This window comes from Onthophagus taurus, chromosome 2, assembly GCF_036711975.1.
Source record: "Onthophagus taurus isolate NC chromosome 2, IU_Otau_3.0, whole genome shotgun sequence".
NCBI lineage: Eukaryota > Metazoa > Arthropoda > Insecta > Coleoptera > Scarabaeidae > Onthophagus > Onthophagus taurus.
The window spans coordinates 15,626,119-15,645,949 of NC_091967.1; the positions used below are offsets into that span (position 1 = coordinate 15,626,119).

The 19,831-nt window shown below is 31.8% G+C and overlaps 2 protein-coding genes across 3 annotated transcripts in view; both read right to left on the minus strand.

Moving 5' to 3' along the window:
* The window catches only part of LOC111426932 (integrin subunit alpha inflated), a 64,364-nt gene extending 56,664 nt beyond the window's left edge, over positions 1–7,700 (minus strand). Inside the window, exon 1 of one of the 2 annotated variants that reach the window (XM_023061829.2) lies at positions 7,229–7,700. In XM_023061829.2, the coding sequence (XP_022917597.2) occupies positions 7,229–7,410 (182 nt within the window). In that variant the 5' untranslated portion in view covers positions 7,411–7,700. The remainder of the gene's footprint in view (positions 1–7,228) is intronic. The other variant, XM_023061830.2, reaches the window with a different exon arrangement.
* A 1,486-nt stretch (positions 7,701–9,186) lies between these two features.
* LOC111426931 (Serine/threonine-protein kinase tefu) lies at positions 9,187–19,824 on the minus strand. Its single transcript, XM_023061828.2, has 24 exons — positions 19,692–19,824; positions 19,368–19,638; positions 19,231–19,315; positions 19,018–19,179; positions 18,389–18,960; positions 17,564–17,721; positions 17,272–17,493; positions 16,187–17,216; positions 15,980–16,130; positions 15,772–15,917; positions 14,006–15,718; positions 13,712–13,949; positions 13,337–13,575; positions 13,060–13,277; positions 12,775–12,997; positions 12,034–12,724; positions 11,770–11,962; positions 11,511–11,709; positions 11,246–11,457; positions 10,966–11,192; positions 10,173–10,912; positions 9,748–10,115; positions 9,501–9,679; positions 9,187–9,437 (listed from the first exon to the last, which is right to left on the minus strand). Exons 2-24 carry the CDS (start codon positions 19,548–19,550, stop codon positions 9,259–9,261), a joined length of 8,328 nt encoding a protein of 2,775 aa, XP_022917596.2. The 5' UTR covers positions 19,551–19,638; positions 19,692–19,824; the 3' UTR covers positions 9,187–9,258.
* Positions 19,825–19,831: the final 7 nt, after the last annotated feature.

Genomic DNA, 19,831 nt, shown 5'->3' on the forward strand with positions numbered 1-19,831 from the left:
CATATACTTTGTATAAAACCGCTATTTACAAAGATAATAGAGATACTGTTTATTTAGTTTTGTAGTGTTGAAGAATTTTGCTGAAAGAAAACAGGTTATTAAAAGCCATACTGCAAATAAATGATTACAACCCCAAAGATATTCAGCGAATCAACATAAAAAAGAAATAAGCAGACAATTTAAGAACGATAACGTTGTGGGGAAGTTAAGCAATTCTTGTACCTAGGTGCGAATTATGATTAACACCGGTAGCTGCAGTAGAGAAACATATATAAAAATAGATAGAGCATACCTTAGCTATTTTGGACACCTAGGGAGACAAACCGACAGATGGAAAACTTTGTAGAGGGAAGAATGGAGGACAAAAGAGTACGTGGGAGATCGTCGATAAAAAGGGCAGAGAGGCTTCAATTACTAATATTTGGTCTTCCATTAGCGAGATGCAACCTTCTGCAAGCAAGATCTAATCATCACACACTAGTTTTTAATATTATGCCAGCAGTATCTAGTCTTCTATCGCCAATAACTAGTCCTTTAACAACAGATTTTAGTTTGGAAATAGGATCCCATCTTCTATAAACAGAATCTAGACTTCCATTAATCCTATTGGACAAGAAATAGTTAGTAAGTCTTTTACAAGCAATATTTGCTCTATTTTTAGAAATGATTAGTCTTCAGTATCCAGCAGTATCCAGTGTAGTAAAGTAATTTTCTGTAAGCAGTATCAAAACCTCTACATCAATAACATTCCTCTGTGACTAGATTCTATTTTTTTGGAAGCAATGCTAGAGTTCTATTACCAATGTGTAATTTTCTGTCACTAGATCTTATGAAATGACACCTTAATCTATCTATATATATTTGGATCAATTGATATCATTCAAATTCACACTTTTAAAATATTTGATTTAATCTTATAATTTAGTCAGGATAATTCACAAGTTTTAACAGTGTGTAATATAATAAGAAAACCCGAGAGCCTCTTAGAGTGCAGCGTTCAGTTACATTCATTAACGCCGTATCTATTTCAAGAAACCTTATACACGCACAGTTCAACATAAAATAAGGAGACACCTGATAGAGTTTTCAAAATATACCCATCTGAATCACTCCCTTGGCTCGGTGACAATGTTTTCCGTTATTTTTAGCTATCCGGCAAGCAAACACCGAATATAAACGCCTTGTTCATGAAGACCACCACCCGTAAAGTCCAAACTACTTAAAATACAGTTTAAAACGATGAAAATTACATCGTGGTATACTTATGCATACATAGGCTATCGATCGAATATCCATAGTCTTTTTAAAAAAACGAAATAAAATCTAAGCATTAAATTTGAAATCGACTCACGCAAGCTAACCAATTTACACAGAATTTTGGATCGGAAAGTCCGACTAGATCCATATATTCAATAGTCGATCGCGAGATACGTGTACCTCGGTTTCTTGAAACGATGCCAGACGCATAAACAGATGTATCTTTTGCTCGTCGGAGATGTGGAAATCGGGAATGAATCAGCAGGCGCCAAGATATTTTTATCCAGCGCGCATTTTTCGTCGTTTCTGGTCCCGTTTACAAGGAAAAGAAAACAGGACAAAGAAAAAAAATGCTTCTGCACCTTCCGTTTTAATAATTTTGTTTTCAACGGAACTGAATTTTGGCTCAACAAACACAGCTATTCTTGGAGGCAGTACGAATCATCTGTTTTCAAACGTTACTCACGGTTATATTTTGCAATGTGAATGATCGTGATTCTGTATCTACACAACATCTATAAATATATTTTAAATAAACAATTTTGGCAATAATGTAATGGGTTATTGTAATGTATAAAAAAAATTGGCCTTCAACTTTAATGTATCTAATTGATTGAAACGAATAGCGATTGACCGCACCTAAAACAGTGTTATATAGGTCAGATTAAACAAGGTCTTAGACGTCTTCGGGAATAAGACTAAAAAAATATTGTAATATAAAAAGATATTTTTTCATATTTATATAATTAATGCAAATTTAAAGATAGTAAAAGGTTCGAGTGAGAGTTAATCTAATATAAACACCTGTCACAGCATTAATAACGGTAAGAAATAATGCAATCATCCTCAAACTTTCTTCGGGAGAAGTTAAAAAATTACCATATCTAAATATTCATAACGTTCCTGTATAGAAACTAACCTATTGTGCAATCAAAGCGGCACTTTCATTCATCTGGAAGTCGTGACCACGCGGTCGTGTGCTGCCGCTATATTCTGTATGTGCATAAGCACACGGTCACCACCAGCAATTTTACATATCGTTAGCAACTGCCTCCTTACGTAAATAAGTCAAGGACAGTGAAGCGTTTAATTTACCTCCGCATCTGCTATTGCATTAGCCTTTTTAATTCAACCAAACCATCCCATAAAAATAACAACGCATCCTAATCGTTCACGTAAAAACAAAAATTGTCACATTTTCATCTTTATGTAGCTACACGCTTAATTAATTAGGTAAATAACAAAATAAATGTCCATATTGCTGCTGGATATAGAGTCGTATAAAAATCGTAATGAAATTTCGATTAAATCAGACTCGTAACATTGAGTCGGTTTACTAAACTGCGTCTTTCCCGTCGTTGTATTGAAACTGAAAGTAAGTACCTCAACGTTCGTTTAAAAATCTGGTCATAATCGGGTCAGTTGCACACGCCTACTGTATAATAACGAAGAACCCACTTGCACTGTTGACGTCACAAGCCTTATTTGTCTACGCGGAGATCGGCAAGATATAAAATGACTACATCTGGTCCTGTTTTTACCAAGTGTAAATCATTAAAATATCCATAAATGAATATTTACTCATAATGTATTTAGATGCTTCTAATCGAACTCAGAAGTAATCTTTTTGAGTGCCATAACAGCAAAAAAAGATATTTATTGTAATTTATTCTTCTCTAAAAGATAAGGCATCGCATAACTTGAAGAATGCCTGTTTTGGTGAGTTCCCATGCTCTCTACATCTTATAAATAAATTCAATAAGGAGCAAATTTCTCTCGACTCCAGATTTCGCCCTTATAATCTCTAGTAACCTAAAGACACCAAAAAGAGAAGTAAAGTACGACCATGCGTACGTAGTACCTACTTTAGGCTATTCAGTGGGTAGAACTTCGGTAACCAGAACACCCACAACGTCGTCCTTTTCGTTCATCCTAGTCTATAGCCTAACCAAATGCTATTTATGTTCTAGCATTGTTTATAGAGGCGATAGAGTGTATCAGGCTTCAGGATCCGTTCACGATGATATCTGTATCGGGAGGTTTTGCGTGTAACGTTGCTGCGAGAGGGACTCTCGTTACTCGTCTCTATTCAAAGGAGTTTCGGAGATGCTTCTTTGTCCGGAGATTTAAAGCTCGGATTTGCATGAAAATGTCGAGGAACGAGGTTTTCGTTTTTTTTAGGAAATGCTCGCAGAAGGAACGGCCTACCGTTGTTGCGCATAAAGGAAAATTAATATGGATGACTGAAACTCAACTCGGGATTGTGGAATGTCTGCTATGGAAGGGAAAACTAACTGTTATTAATGCGGAATGAATTATGAATTTCCTAAAGTTACGTTATAAAACTTGGATACAGGATGAATTTTTTTGTAGTCTAAATGAAAATTTAAAATTAGAAATCTAAATTGTAATAATATTGTAAAAATGATCTAAAGTTACTAAAAAATAGAAAAAATACCACTAATTTTATACTTGCACTAAACCAGATAAATGCATAACATAGGTGGTTCTTAAAGTATAGGAATTAACTCACGAAATACTTTATTACGAAGCAACCATCTGCCAAGATCTACAAGAACGAAGAATGAAGAGAGCTTTCCAAAAATCTAAGCGTGAAAATTGAGAGAAAATAGGAGTTGATTTATGAGACCTACTAACTATATAAAACCTAAAAGAAGAATTGAACCACTTTTGGCCTTAACACAAAAAATTGGAGAAGAAAAGAACGAAAATGAAGCAGAAACACTTAAAAGTATAATAAAGGTGTCAAAACTCTACCAGTTAGTTCTCGGTTATCGTAATTGTGACAAATCTGATCCTGTGAAATAGTTGGATATGAACAAACAGGGTCTGGGCATGAAATCCTCGATGACAACGATACTGGAACGTCAGTTGAAGTGGGGAGACCAAGGCGGCAGTGAAAATGAAGATATTGAAGACGACAACTGACATGTTAGGATGTTTCGCATGCTGAAGTGTTGTTGTTGGAGACAACAATATCTTGAATGAAGGATTCAGGCAGAAAAAATTATTTTTGATATTTCGAACAATTTGCTGTATAGTCCCAATTAGTTCGGATTCTTGACATTCTACTATATTAGCATATCTGTTAAACACGACTCCTCCCGCAGAGAGATTTTATCGCCCATACTGGCAATTATGTTAGCAGACAACCTCTTGACGTTGTTAAATAACAACGGTTTCTTTGTACAATACTACCCAAACAACGTACTCATTAATTCAAATAATCATTCATATTCAGTTACTACACTCTACACTATGTTATTGACAAAACTATAAGATCTCCAATGATAACAAAATATAGGTTAATATAGATTACAAACATATTTTATCTACAAAAAACATTTTTGGAAGAGTTGTGACGTTAACATATCTCCTTATCAGATGCAAAAATAATCCTAGCTGATGAATTAGAACTGCTAAAATACAGTCTTCCATCTTGAAAATCTTTCAGGTACCAAAATAGGATGTACAAGTCAAAAAAATCAAGATATTTCTTATAATTATTACTCTAAAATTATAGTTATTCCATAAAAATTAATTAGACTTATAAAATTCATAAAATATAAAAGCATCATGAAGTGATAATAAATATTGAAAACTCTTTGTTATGAAGCAATAAAATTCCTATAAATTATATTAATGGTAATAAAACGTAGTCATAAATACAACTCATTAGGAATCTTACCAACTTTGATACAAGGGAGTCTAAAAAAAGAAATCTGTCAACTTAATTAGCAGCTGATAATGAACGTAAGTACTTCCGGTAGACTGGCGACGGATCGTGTTAAATGCCATTAAGCAGTGTCAGATGTTATCAGGGTGGAATGCTCTTGAAAAGGTCCCAATAAATGTAGACGTTGTAGGTTCGGTGTAATTAAACTGGTATAAATTCTATATAGAACACACCGCGAGTTAAAAAAGAATTATTAAACTCGATAAATTTATCGAGTTTCTTCCTGCAATTACGGATGTCGGCTGCTATTTGATCGTTTCCATTTCCATTTTTAAAACATACCGCAAATTCATTTTACTCCGAGATGTATGTTTAATTGGTTCTCGCCGTTTTGATAAGTTGCGCATTGAATATAGATTAAATACTTTGCGTTAATTAATATCTTATATCCAATTTATTAACTCTTTAATCATGCCGAAAATAAACAAGCGATAACCTATAAATCTTTATTGACGCGAGTTCGTGTTAAAATTATAAAAACATACAAAATGAATTAAAAGAAAAAGAAGTATAAACACACGTGTTAATTTTTAATTAATTAGGAACGAGAATTTTCTAATGAAAGGGACAATTGAGTGTTATCCGATACTAATTGCATTTCCTGTTTTCGTGTCATTTCTGCATATAAAGGTTCTTGGGTTTCCGAAGAAATCGAGTATCGTATGCGTCCCATGAAGGTCGGAAACACAAGCGAGAAAAAAAAGAAAAAGTTCGTCAAAGTCAAGGGACGAACGTCGGAAGGAGGTTTTCGGACGATGTGACAGGGGATATCCTGTAAGGCAAAATCGGCACCTTCACCGTTCAGCATTTACTTGACTCATTCCCGACCTCTAAATATAATCCCGGGAGCGTCGCGTTTGGAGACCGCCGAGATAGTAAAAAGGCTTGGCATCGAGCCAGACTTCCTATCCAGAGAATCTGACGTAATGTTCACACCGAAAAGTTTCAATACACAATCGTCTTTGATTTTTTCACTCAATTTTTATAATTTAAGAACATTTTCTAGTGCTTTAGTCATAAGTATTGTTGTTTGAAGTCGGCCGTCCCAAGTATCACGAACAATACTTATGGCCGAGGAAGACTTGAAGACATCGGCCGTCCAAGTATCACGAACAATACTTATGACGGCCAACGTCTTCGTAGTTGGCCGAAATTATTTCTGTTGATATAAGCAATAATCTCAACCGCCATAAGTATTGGTCGTGATGCTTGGAGCAGCCGATGTCTTCGGAGTCAATACCAATACAATTCTTCCTCGGCCATAAGTATTGTTCGTGATACTTGGAGCTGCCGATGTCTTTGAAGTCAATTCGAATACGTCTTCAATTCTTCCTCGGTCATAAGTATTATTCGTAACGCTTGGGACAGCCGACATCAAACACGTTGGCTGTCCCAAGTACCACGAGCAATACTAATGGTGGAGGAAGAATTAAAGACGTCGGCCGCCAAAAGTACTGTTCGTGATGCTTGGGGCGGCCGACGAAAAAAAGATTGAAAAAACCTACTTTAGAACATAAGATGAAAATTTCGATTATTACTTTAATTAATATAGATTACTCTTGATTTATTGTACAAAAAAATAACTTATTATATGAATCAATGCTGAGATGTTTAAGCAAAAAATATGGGCGATTAAACAAAAACATTTGTGTCATTAACAGAAAAAATTAATGATCCACTGACCCTTCTGGAACGTGGTAATAGCCTTCTTTTCCTTTCGTTTCACTGTGTGCGTACGGAACGGACACCTACATATATTTTATTGCTTCCTCTCTACAACTACATATTTGTATTGACTTGACAGATTAAGTGGGATTGGCAAGACGCCCATGTGTAGAAAGAAAATTTTGGTGACATGTGCCCACTAAATTTCACAAGAGAAAAGGCAAAACTATTAAAACCTACGCCATTCATAATAAATAATTCTGTTATTATTATTTTAAATTTTTAATCCTGTTTGAAATGGTTTAATAACTAGCTTACGGAGAACGTTATTATTTTTAGTGTGGGTGCAGACCTTGAAAATTGCGTAAGTCTGGAAGTGTAATCAATATGTATAGCACAGTGACATAACAAAAGTTCCGTTTAGCAAATTTTCGAAAATTACAACTTTAGTTTTATGACAATTATTAATAACAAATAAACATTAAAAGTATTACATCATCGATTTGACATATTGAGATATATTAATTTACATACTAAGAATGTGCTTACCAACTATTTCCTCTTTCTCTATGAGCAGCAACACTAAATCCAAACATTTCCTGATCTCTTCTCGTATGTTTGACAAAGTTTACTGTATCAACGTTATAACAACTTATTAAACTAGCACAACACAAAATTACAATCACTAACCGATTCACACCGCACCAATAACTCGTTTCGTTTGCACCCATTTTTGAAATTAAACCCAAAAAATTTAAAAAGAATAAAAAAAAATAAAACAATAACTTTTTTAAATGTCTTTCGGCGTTAACATCACAGTATCATAAGCAGTTTTGCAAAAGGTGTGCTGCACCAAGTTGAAATACCGCCAGTGTTCTCGAGTGTTGCCGGTAAAAAGTAAATTTCAAGACGATTCTATTAATAATATTGTGGCGGTGCGGCAAACATTTTAAAAGCGCGCTCTTACGCTCCCCCAGAAGAGCAGAGTTCGTCTGTTTTGAGACTCGCGCGCGAAACTCCTTTGAACACAACTTTATCGCCGCTTTGTTTCCTGTGGCGACATCTTACGAGAAATACTTAAAAGATATACCGAACCCTGTATTAATCATTTAAAATATTCTTATAATCTTTTTTGTTGTTAAATATTTTACATAATACAAGAAACAACCCCAATCAAAATATCAGAGTTATTCTATTACAACGGTATTAGAAGCATACACATCATAGATACTTCCATAGATATTTCCAGTTTCCGAATGTCACCTAAGACTTGATTACCATTTTAGGAGAAATCTAAGAATTTCTAATATTTCTTTTAGAAGTCTAAGGCCATTTGCACACGGAGCTACTGAAAAGGAACTGATGAGTACGCGAATTATTAACCAGTTTACTTTGAGTCACTTTCTTTGTAATCAAATGGCACGCCACCCACGGCGTTACTTATTATGGCCTCGTCTGTGATTCACAGAAACCAGTTTGTAACTAGTCACCAGTCGACTCGCATGTCGGGTCAACTAATGATTTGAGTTTCCAGTTTCAAGTGCTCCAGTAGAATGAACGACCAACAATAATATTCAGGTTCCAGGCTACTCAAAAATCATGAAACGGAGAAGGGGTGGGTTGAGATAGTCGTTCCGCAACTTCCACAGAGTCCCTCATATTAGTATTCTGTTTCTGGATCGCAGGGGTGACTAATCTCACCAAATAAGTTTCTTTGGACATTCTGTGGAATGTTACAAATTAAGCATCTGAAATTTCAAGTTCTTTTGCAACAACAAACGGTAGTCACAATTAATCTTAATGTATGAGTTGACCATGGTCTTGCGCGTGGTTAGTGACCCAAGTTACCAACCTGTTTACTTCCTATTCAATAGCTCAGCCATGACTCAGATTTCCGTGCGTTTAGGCAGCGAGACCCGTGTCGTGTAGCTGAAAAACGACTTGGTGTGGTACTCTCAGCACACCTTGGGTGATTGTGGTGATAATGAAGGCTTTTCAAAAAATGCCTAAACCAAAAAATGTATGGTTTGACTGCATAGTTTGCCTCAAAGTCATATAATCCTAGGTGATGAAAGAAATTTCAAACTTGAAACAATTTTCTATAATAGACTGTGAGGGAGTATTCATGTTGGAATTGGAGTGTTAAATACATGGAGTGTTTCTGTGGACGTACTGACTAAGTTTAATAAAAAAGCCAAATTTTACGTGTACCTAACATAATAGAAAACTGTAATATAAAATACTAGTGTAAAGAAGCATGCAAACGCCTCTTGCCTAATTTACAAATAAGGCAACAGTTTGTAAATATTGTGTAGAACTCAACCCTTATACACTAGGATTGCTTACATTGTATCAATCACGTTTATCTCCAGGTGTACCTGATGGATCCAAAAATTGTAAAACTGTAGCCCACTCCAAATCAAAGGGTACACGCAAATATTTGAGTTTGACTGATGAAAATGAGTACTGAATAAAAATGATTGGAACACAATCTAAACCAAAATAAGTAAAATATAACGTTTTTAGTATAAACTAATACAAAAATATTTAAACACAAAAGAACATTTAGTGATCTACTCTTACAAATAAGCTTGCCAACCATAGTACAAACGATGTAAATTTGAATGGTCACGAGCCTGCTGAATTAACTTTTCAACTTGGCCCTCAACACTGGCAGACGCACCTTCTTCCGTTCCATGTAACTTTTGATGTAATCGCAACAAAGCACGTTCTGCCGTAACATTCAAGTTTTCTTTATCTGAAATTAATAACAAAAAATAGAACAAATAAAGATGTATAAAATTAGATAAAATGAACTAACTATCACTTCCAAAATTCATTGAACCTCCTTTTGGTGAACAATCGTCGTAATGTTGACGACTGTATGCTTCAGCTGGTGTGATTGTCCAAGCATACAAAGGATCATACAATAAAACTTCTAAAATGCTAACTATTGTTTCCCAATTATGTCGTAAAACTTCCATAGTTTTTTCACAAGATCTACAACATAATAATAACATAATGTTATGTTGCTTTCTATCTTAGCTTTATTGAAATTGTCGATGTACCTTCTAAATATTCCATTAACACCAGTAACACCCATTCCATCTTCTAAATCTCTAGTTAATCTAAATGGCACAGTTTCTGGAGTAGGTAATAACTTTCCTTGTTCAAAAGCAATGCCAAAATCGATGTGAATCACTTCAGCTGTATTTTCATCCAAAAGAATATTTCCCACGTGTCTATCTCCTAATCCCAAAATGTAACCACAAATACTATTTGTAGCTAAACTATGCGTAAATGCGCGTCTTCGTTCGTACCAAACGATAGGGTCTGGGTATTTTTCTTGGAAAAATTTATGCATTACAGGCATTAAATTTTCGCAAACTCTTTTAAAAACTATTGATTTTTCTTCATTTGATTTAAGATGAGCGCTCTACATTTTAAAATAAACATTTTTGTTATTCAGATAATTAAATTAGAAAAAATTTACCTTCATTTGACTACTACATTTTCCACAACTCCAATCATTCGGGCGATACTTGTTATGTAATTTATATAAGTGTTCACACAAAACTTGACTATTTTCGACCCATTCTATAACTCCGCTACGTTTTGATAGAGGGGCGACCTTATATGTTCTAATCAAAAGCTTAGACGTGTGATTATTGCTTCTAAACAAATCGTTCATAATCGTAAAAACTTGTTGCATAACGGCGTCTTGTCTCAAATCGTCTTTTCCTTTAACCAAAAGCCGTCGTGTTTTACCGTCGCTGCATTCACACAAAATACTCTTTGGTCTGTTTATTCCACCAACTAAAGCAAATTGCTTTTTAAATGAATGTACAGAAATTATGTCTTTATATTGGCAATTTTTTCGGATATCAACTGTGATTGTTGGTAAATAACTTTCAGATAAGTTAGAAATTTTGGCGATTTTTGACGTTTCGGGGATATTAAGACCTTCATTTTTTCCGCGAGCGGATTTGCATTTATCAGGATCTAAATAAGCAAGCTCCATGAACGCTTTTGAAAGAGTTACCATCTCGTTTATGATTTTCTTTAAAGAATTGTTTGAATTAAATTTATTTAATAATTTTTGAGCACCATCAACTCTCGTTTCATTTGAATCTGTGGAAGCGTTGGTTTTTACAAACTCATCATCCATATTTGAATGAGATAAAGAAATTAATATAGGGAGAGTGTGGTGGGGATGATCTTTTGCACAACGTTCTAAAAATTAATCAAATTAAATTAATGTGCAATGTTAGAATGAATATATTAACCGATTATTGATGAGACATGATTAGCAAAATCATCTTTAGAATTGTTACTTAAATGAGGGACGAGTTGAGGTAAAATTGGAACAAATTTGTAACTTGGAATCTTGGAAACATACTCATCTAAGCATTTTTTTAAATCATCACTGGTTCGATTCTCCAACCAAAGTGATAATACTCTAAAAATTCGGGTGTTGTTTACATCGCTGTATTGTAAATTTATCATATAGTATCTGAAAATTTTTATATATTAATAAATAAGAAATAAATTTAGAAGGAGTTGTACTTTATGGCTAATTTTAAGTAGACGGCTTTTCCTTTTAAAGTGTTATCGATTTCAGCGTCGTCTAACATACTTTGTTTAAGATAAATGTGTGCTGCTTTCCTTTCATCTTCTTCCATACTCCTGCTTAAACGAATTTTCTCTGCAGTTTCTCGAGATTTTTCTTTGTTTTGTATTTTACGTTGAAACTCGGCAGATTTTATGTAAGTTCTTATCTATAAATATATTTATATTTTTATGATGCGTAATTTAAATCATTTTTACTTACTCTTTGATATTCCAAGTCAGAAAATCTTGCAATATCGTAATATGTGCCAAATATATTTTCCAAATCTTCCTTTTCTTTATCAATACTTTTCATCAGTTTTAAAGGCTCTAAAAAGTAAGTGTTTAAAATTGTTTGAGGATTTTCTGATTGAGATTCAGCCATCCATTGTCCATAAAGTTTCATTGAAGAAAAGTTTAATCTGTAATTAATTTTAAAAGGTGTTAAAGATAACAGATTTTAAGAATTTTTGTTTGATTACCTAATATTATCGTTTTTACTAAACAGTTCATGAATTAAATAACGCGCAGTGATTTTATCGCCCATATTCCAACAAATCTTTCCTTCTTCTAAAACCTTTTTATATCTATATTCGTCTTTTAATGGATTAATTGTCGATAATGATGATATAGCCCGTTTAGCAATATTAAATTGTTTTGCTTCTCTAGCTGAAGCTGTAACACAAATTTCCCAAATTAATAATAAAATATATTAAATAAATTTAATTCATAACAATCATAACCACCTGCAAAATCTAAATATAAATTAACAAGGTATTCTTTACACGTTTCCACATCAATTTTCGTACTAAGCTCCCTATTTTTTAAATATTCAGTTAAAATAACGATTCTTTGCACTTTAATCGGTTCGTATGATTTAAAATCAACTTTAGGTATTGAATCTTGTTCCTCGAATTTTACTCTACTTGCTTCAAAACCCATATTCGCGATATCTTCTAATTCTTGTAGCATTTGTAAATTGGTTAAAATCCCATACAATGATTTAGTAGTTTGCAAATTGTTTTCTTTGCACGATTTTATCACTGATAATCGAGCTTCGTAAATAGCATTAGAGAACATGTCCTGATCTTGATCGAAAAGCGATTTTAATGCGATATATTTCTGCTTTTCGAATGGATTAGAGCTTTCTTGTCTCGTGTCACAATCGTATCTACCTAATCGCCATAAAATATCGTAATTTAAGTTATTTACTTCATGGTATTCGGTAGCTAAAGCGTAATAACCGCAATTCATAAGTGATTCAGAAATGTAGTTTTGAATATTTGTATTTCCCTGTGATAATAAAGTATCATAATGAAGGGTTACTTGTTCCCATTGGTTTAATTCTTTGTAGTGCTCGATTCTTGTTGAGGTGTCAAGGAGAAATGCGTGCCCACACCCGTTTAATGCGTCTGTTTCACCTATTTCATTGTAAGACTAAAAATATAAGGATTAATTTTGATGTAAAACTAATAAAATTTATTTACTCGTCGTAAAATATTTTGGGCAATTAGGCAAATAGAAGAAGATTCTGCGCCACAAACTAAATCCAATAACGATAATGGAGAACCAGTAAATTTCTTTGCCTTTGGGATATCTTCAGCTTTACTTTGACACCAAAGCTCGATGTAATATATTGAGTCAAAAAATCTTGAAGAATAGAACGCCGCTTGGGCTAATTTTAAATAATCTAATTGAATGTTATCAATGCTAAAATCGGATTAATTTTGAATTAAATGTTTGAAAGTTTTGTAATAAAATTAGAAACGTACTCATAATTCTTTGATTGCGTCTTATAAAACGAAACCGCATCCAACACACAATGTGTTGATAAAATTTTGTTTGTATTAATATTTTTTTCATTTAAACTTAACTCCCAAACGTTATTTAGAAAATAGTTTAATTGTTTCGATAAAGTACTTAAGTTCCTATCTTTTATTGAGGCGTATAAATAAATTAAATATGGCAAAATTTTTTCACATATTGCAATCTAAAAGTAAAATATTATTTAGTAAGAATAAGATTAAATTAATTAATTAATTAACCTACGTTGATTTTACATAATGGTATTAAACTTTGTAAATAACTTGTTTTTGAAAAATATCGGAGAAATACGCAAGTAAGTTCTATTAGCCAAGTTTTATGATTATCATCAGTGTACCACCACGAATTTGATACGTCCACGTTATTGTCATGCATCATTTTTTTGTCAGCCTCTGATAATGCCGAAGCTTTTTGTTGTTTTGTTAAAAAAGGGTAAAAATATGATTTTAAATCTGCAGCAGTTTCTAAAAAAATGAGAATTGTGTTTTTTATTAGATTTTCATTGCAATTTTTTCTTAATGGAGTGACTTTTCTGCACCCATTTTAATTATCTATTTTGCATTACCCATTATTATTTTAATTCAACAAAAAATAACTTACTCATAAAATTAACTCCTTCTTTAGTACTTAATGCTTTCTGTAAAACTACACTCGCATGTTGCACAACATAAATATCTTGATCAATAATACTTTGATATAAAGTCTTAATTAAATGCGATGTTAATAATTGAATTGGAGAGGAAGAATTTTCTACACAAATATCATCCGATTGTAAAATTAAAGTTGCTAAGTTTGAGACTCCAATTTCACCCAAACAACGAGCTGATTCAATACTAACCTACAATGAATTTTTTTTATAATAACATACTTTTAAATAAATATTCCCTAACTTACACTTGTATTATCAGAAGAAATAAATTTTACAAGTAACCCAACGAGGCGATATAACTTATTTTTTCGCTTTTCTTCCGAAAAATCCCTAACATTGCTTGCTACCTCAAACATTTCTTTTAATTCAGATTTATTTTCAGAGAGTTTCTTTTTGAGTTGTTTTAAGGCTTCCAACCGGAACATATTTATTGACGAGCCAGCGTCTAAGAAATGTTGAATCTCTCCAGATAAAGAAGTACCCCATTTTTCAATTCGAAGTCTCTTATAAACGCGGATTATATCTAATAATTTATCTGTCTCAGGAAAAGGGTCCAAATTAGGGATAATATCCTTATAAATTTCCTCATTTTCAACAATCAACAACCTTAATACATCTGTACATTTATCTGGTAACTCTTCGTTTAATGTTAACAATTTAGTCACAATTATTTCAAAAAAAGGTTCTAATTTATCGTGACAATTAGATACAATCTTTTTAATAAAAGATATTAAGTAATCGGTTGATGCTGAATTAAACTTTATTTCACCGGTTTTCATTTCTATGAAATAGAGTAGGGTATGAAGCACATTTCTTATGAAAAAATTTGCCATTTCACAATTTGGAGTAATTATTATTGAAATGACCATATCAATAAACCCAAAATATTGATGTAAACTTTTTAATTTGTGTTGGGTACTAGTTGTTGTGTAAACATTCATCGCTAAATTTAATAAAATCGATTGGATCTTTTCTGGATGTTTAGAGATGCAATGTGTTAAGAAGTCTTGTATTTCAATTTTATTAGAAATAACATTTAATATTTCTGGAATGCAACTGCGAGGGTATTCATTAATTTCTAAAACATATTCCATGTCAAAACACGTTTTAAATATCTTGTCATCAACAACACGAGATAAAATACTAATTAAAACGTTATCAATATTAGTGATAAGTAATTCTTTAAGATGTGTTTTTGATAATTCCTCTTCAATTTGAGCGTAGAATTTATTTGCTGCTTCTATTTCTTTGGCATTAAACTTTTTTACGGTAACTTTAAAAAAATATCCAACCATAAGTTCAACAAAACATATCTCGAAAATCTCTCGTTTATTATTTCCAATTACATTACAAATCTCTTCAATATTCTCATTTAATTGTAATGGTACAATTACTTTCATGTAATTCTTACAGAAATGTTGATAAGAATCACATCCAGTTAACCCATAAGGAAAAGTATCCAAGCTTTTTCGATTTAAATACCATTGAGATAATATATAAGAAATATGTTTATCAATAAACTCGTATATACTTTTATAATTTAAATCTTCCGCTAACAAATTTAAAGCTCTTTGAGATAAATTCATATCTAACTTTTTATCCAAAATAAGAGATAATAATGAGTACAAAAATTTTGTTCTCCATATAGAATTTGTAAAAATTAACGAGCAATATGTATGAAGAACGCTGGAAGTTCTTGAAACGTTCTCATCAATAACGCTATCTTCATTTAATTTTTCTGTTATCACAAAAACTTCTTGTATAGAAGAATCGATTATGTCAGAAATCGATTTTTGCAAGGAATTTATTGATGGTTCATTGATACTTTTTGAGAATATTGATATTAAACAATCAATCGTTTTTAATCGTACAAGATGGTAATGAGATTTTAAAAAGTTACAAATATGTTGTGACAAACAACAATTTGTGTATTTTTTATAGTTTATTTGAAGTTTATTCTGAAATGATTTTGAATTGTATGAAAGATTATATTTAAAAATAAATTGAATACCTCAATAATTAATTGGTAACACTCCAAAAGCTTTATGCTAACTTCAAACCCGTATTTATTTTGGTGACAAAAAATATTAGCCAACAATCCAAAATATTGTTGATTTAAATCATTGGATGTACAATTTCTCATATGTTGAACTAAACCTAAAGATTAATAATAAATATTAACAATTTTGCTAATTAAAGAATAAAAATCGTTTAATTACTTTGACAAGTATCCAATATTTTTAGCGCAACATCATAATCTTTCGATTTTTGTTTCCAAAAATACGCCATCACTTCTAAAATTGGCTGAAGCATTTCTTCACTAAGTCGACCCACTTGACAATGTTTAATTGAACCAAGAATACTCATAGCCTAATACAAAATCTTAATTAATAATGTTTACATATTAATACATAATTCAATCTTACCAAATCTACTCCGTCATCATCTTCATAATTGCACTGCAACAAACTGAGAATAGTCTTTTCCTCAGCGTCTGTAGCATTACCATTATCATCATACATCGAAAAATTACGCAAAATACACCTCAACGTTTCTTTTCTTTCATTAAGTAGATTTAAAACTCTCACGTCCATATTTATTGATGCACCATCATCAAGAACTAATTCAAAAATACAACTAAGCAATTCGGTTTTGATGAAGCCTCTAAACGTTTTAGCGACGAATTTATCAAATTTATTTGTGAGGAATTTGTTAAAAACTTTTAATGTATCAATAAACGTTCTGTTACTATTCAGATTATTATCAGAAAAATGATGGCATAACCCTTGACATATGGTAATAAAAACTTGTTCAATTTCTAATCCTTGCAAAAGATTCTCAATGTTGTATTGAATTTTTAAAACATTCAACTCAACAATAACATATCCAACTAATATCACAGCATTTATGGCGTTTTGGATATAATTTAAATCGGAATCTTTTTGAGTAAACTCTGTTAAAAAGCGGTGAAGGGATCCTTTCAGTTCCATAAGTAAATCTTTATGAATACTAGAATATACAGGTTCCTGAGATTCGTTTGGTTTATCGACGGGTTTTATCAGTTTTTGAAATCCATTTAGAATAAAAACATCTTCAAAATTTCTTTTGTGATGATTGGACTCTATAATTTTGTATTCTGGACTTTGTTTTAAACATAAACAAACCAACGTTTGTGCGAATAAAGTTTGATCACCTGAAAATACTTTCGATTTTGTGTGATCATATTCTGTTATCCAATTTATTAATTTCTTCTTGCAGTGTTCTCCGTTGATTACATCGGGAATTCCAAAATATTTGTTCATAACCAACAAAGTTTTTAAGGTGTAATTTTCTAATATTAATGAACCAGAAAGATATGTTTGATAAATTACTGATGGGTCTTTTATCTTTCCATGGTGAATAAGGGATTGTAACAAAGAATGCATTGATGAAGCGTTTTGTTGAATTCCCAATGATCTAAATGAAAAGAAACGTTTTTAAATGGCTAATATGAATTAGTTATTTTTGATACCTAAGAATTTCATCAGCAATAAAATTCCAAATATCTTCCACTTCGGATATTTTACCAGGAAATTTTTTGCTTTGAATATCAAGTATAGTTGTAAAACAATCATAAACATGCTCATTTTTAACTTCTTTGTACATATTTACCAAAATCTTTAATAAATCAGCGGATTGATCGAAATTTATCACTTCAGGGTGAATTTTTAAAAGTTCTGTTAAAACGAAAACTCTACAAAAGTTGATTTAAATAAATATTAATTAAAAGTGTATTTATATAAAAAATAATTAAATCAATGTACCTTGGATAACTTTTCGACTCCTGTAAGGACGAGACAAATTGATCAAATCCGACATTATTTAATCTTAATCTCTTTGATGATTGAGTAATATCACTGGTAGTTGAATCAAGTAACATTGACGTTGAAACGTTTATATCTACATCATCACTTAGAAATATCTATATAATAAAATTTAAATATACAGTGAATTTCACTTAAGATGCAATATATAAAAATATATTTTCATAGAAACCAGGGCGTATCTGCTTAGTTTGTCTCACATAAAATGCAACCTTGTCATATAATTTGACATCACAGTAAAACCTTGATATAAAAAAGGTGACTCCCCTTAGGCACACCGGATGTGATAGGTTTATAACCAGATACACAGCTACCAATTCTGACCAACTTCTGTTAGATAAAGGGTTCTATAAAGGGATTCGGGTTTAGCCATGCGTCACTTAAGCTGAAAAGTCAGAGTTCTCATAAGGACATCACCTTAGGATTTCACCAAGCAAAACTTTTCCTTTGCAAAACTACCCAATGCCTGTACTATTAAGCTATGTTGCATTTTATGTGGGACAGTGCAAGTGCATAGTAGTTTCATAACTACAGTTACTGCATTCATATATTGTGAGTTATGGTGTCTCAATAAGGGTACAGAGCGGCTGTAACTTCAAAATAATTTCCAGCTCACTTTGCTGATAAGGATTTTTCCAAATCAAAATTATTGAAATACAACCGCTTTGTACCCCTATTAATAAATTAATAAATCCATCTCAAGTTCTAATTGTATTTACTTGATTAAATGAAACAATTAAACAAAAAGATAGTAATGTTCTTTACCTGTTTACAAACAGCAATAGCTAATAAAACTAAAATATTATCACTTTGATACAAAAATGGGGTTTTTGTCATTGTCATCTTTGAATAATGAACAAGTTCATCTTCAACAATCATATAAATCGTTCTTAATTGTTTTTTCCATCTATCCCAATCATGAGCATATGCTTCAACATTATTGCTTGAAGCTCCATACGGGTGGTGAATCTTAATTTGTAAGAGACAAAACTGAAATAACAACTCGCGAATGCAATCATCAGCTACCCTTCTTTGATAAAGTGGATGCAAATTAAAAAAAATTTCTTCTCCCAATTTACAACAAGATAAACAACAATCTGGGGCGGTGTAATTACAAAAATCGATCACAATTTGAAAGACTTCTGCTTTATAACGACTTGGCAAAGTTCTTTGAAGGTTTTTACATAATTTTGTAATGTATTCGAAATGCTGGCGATAATTTAAAACTGGATATTTGTATTGTGGCCCATGTTTAAATATTAATTTGATACATTCAATTACTTTGGTGTCTTCAAAGTTTTCTTGTAATGATAATGTTTTTAAAAAATTTAGAATTGCTATAATAAGTCAAATTTAATTATTAAAATGTTTTTTTGTTAAAATGAAATATTTACTTATCCAAATATCCTCATCCATAAGTCCTAAATAATATGATTGTGATAGAATGTGATGTCTCAAAATTCTTATGTAAGTATTAAAATAGAACTCTTTTAGTGTAGGTGTTTCAAAACATTGCAGAACATATTGAATTAAATTTACTGCTGATACACGAGGTTCTAAAAATTAATTAATTTAAAAAATTGTTGTAAAAATGATTAATTTCTTACTTCCTTTGTTTGCTTTCTGAACAACAGTCACTAATAAATCATCATTTGTTCTTTTCTTTTGATTCTTTTTTAGAAGTTCTGATTCCTATGTTAATTAATTAGTTATTTTTAATACAAAAAATTAATATTTATGTTACCTTAAGTAAATGTAAATGTACTGATCTCACAATATCATTCCAAGTAACCCGCCCTTCATTATTGTTCAACATTTTAATTATACTAGATTTATCTAGCAAATCATCTAAGTTAACTTGACCACGTTTGCGATCAGTTATCTTTGTCGATGTTAGTTGCATACAACAAGTTTCTAACAAATCCATCGTCGTTAGATTTTAACATAAACAATCAGAATATTTAAGTATTTATAATCTTTTGGGATATAAACATAATTCTGCGTTTTGACAAGATCTGCAAAAGAATTAGTTTTACGGACTGAACTCTTAAACGTAATTGACACTCACCAAGCAGAATAGAAAACGCTATGGTAAACAATGCAAATACATGTTACACCTAAGCTTTTAATATTAAATTATTCTAAAGTGAACACTTTATTAATATATCGGTCAATTACCGGTTCAACACATTGGCGCCATTTTTAAAT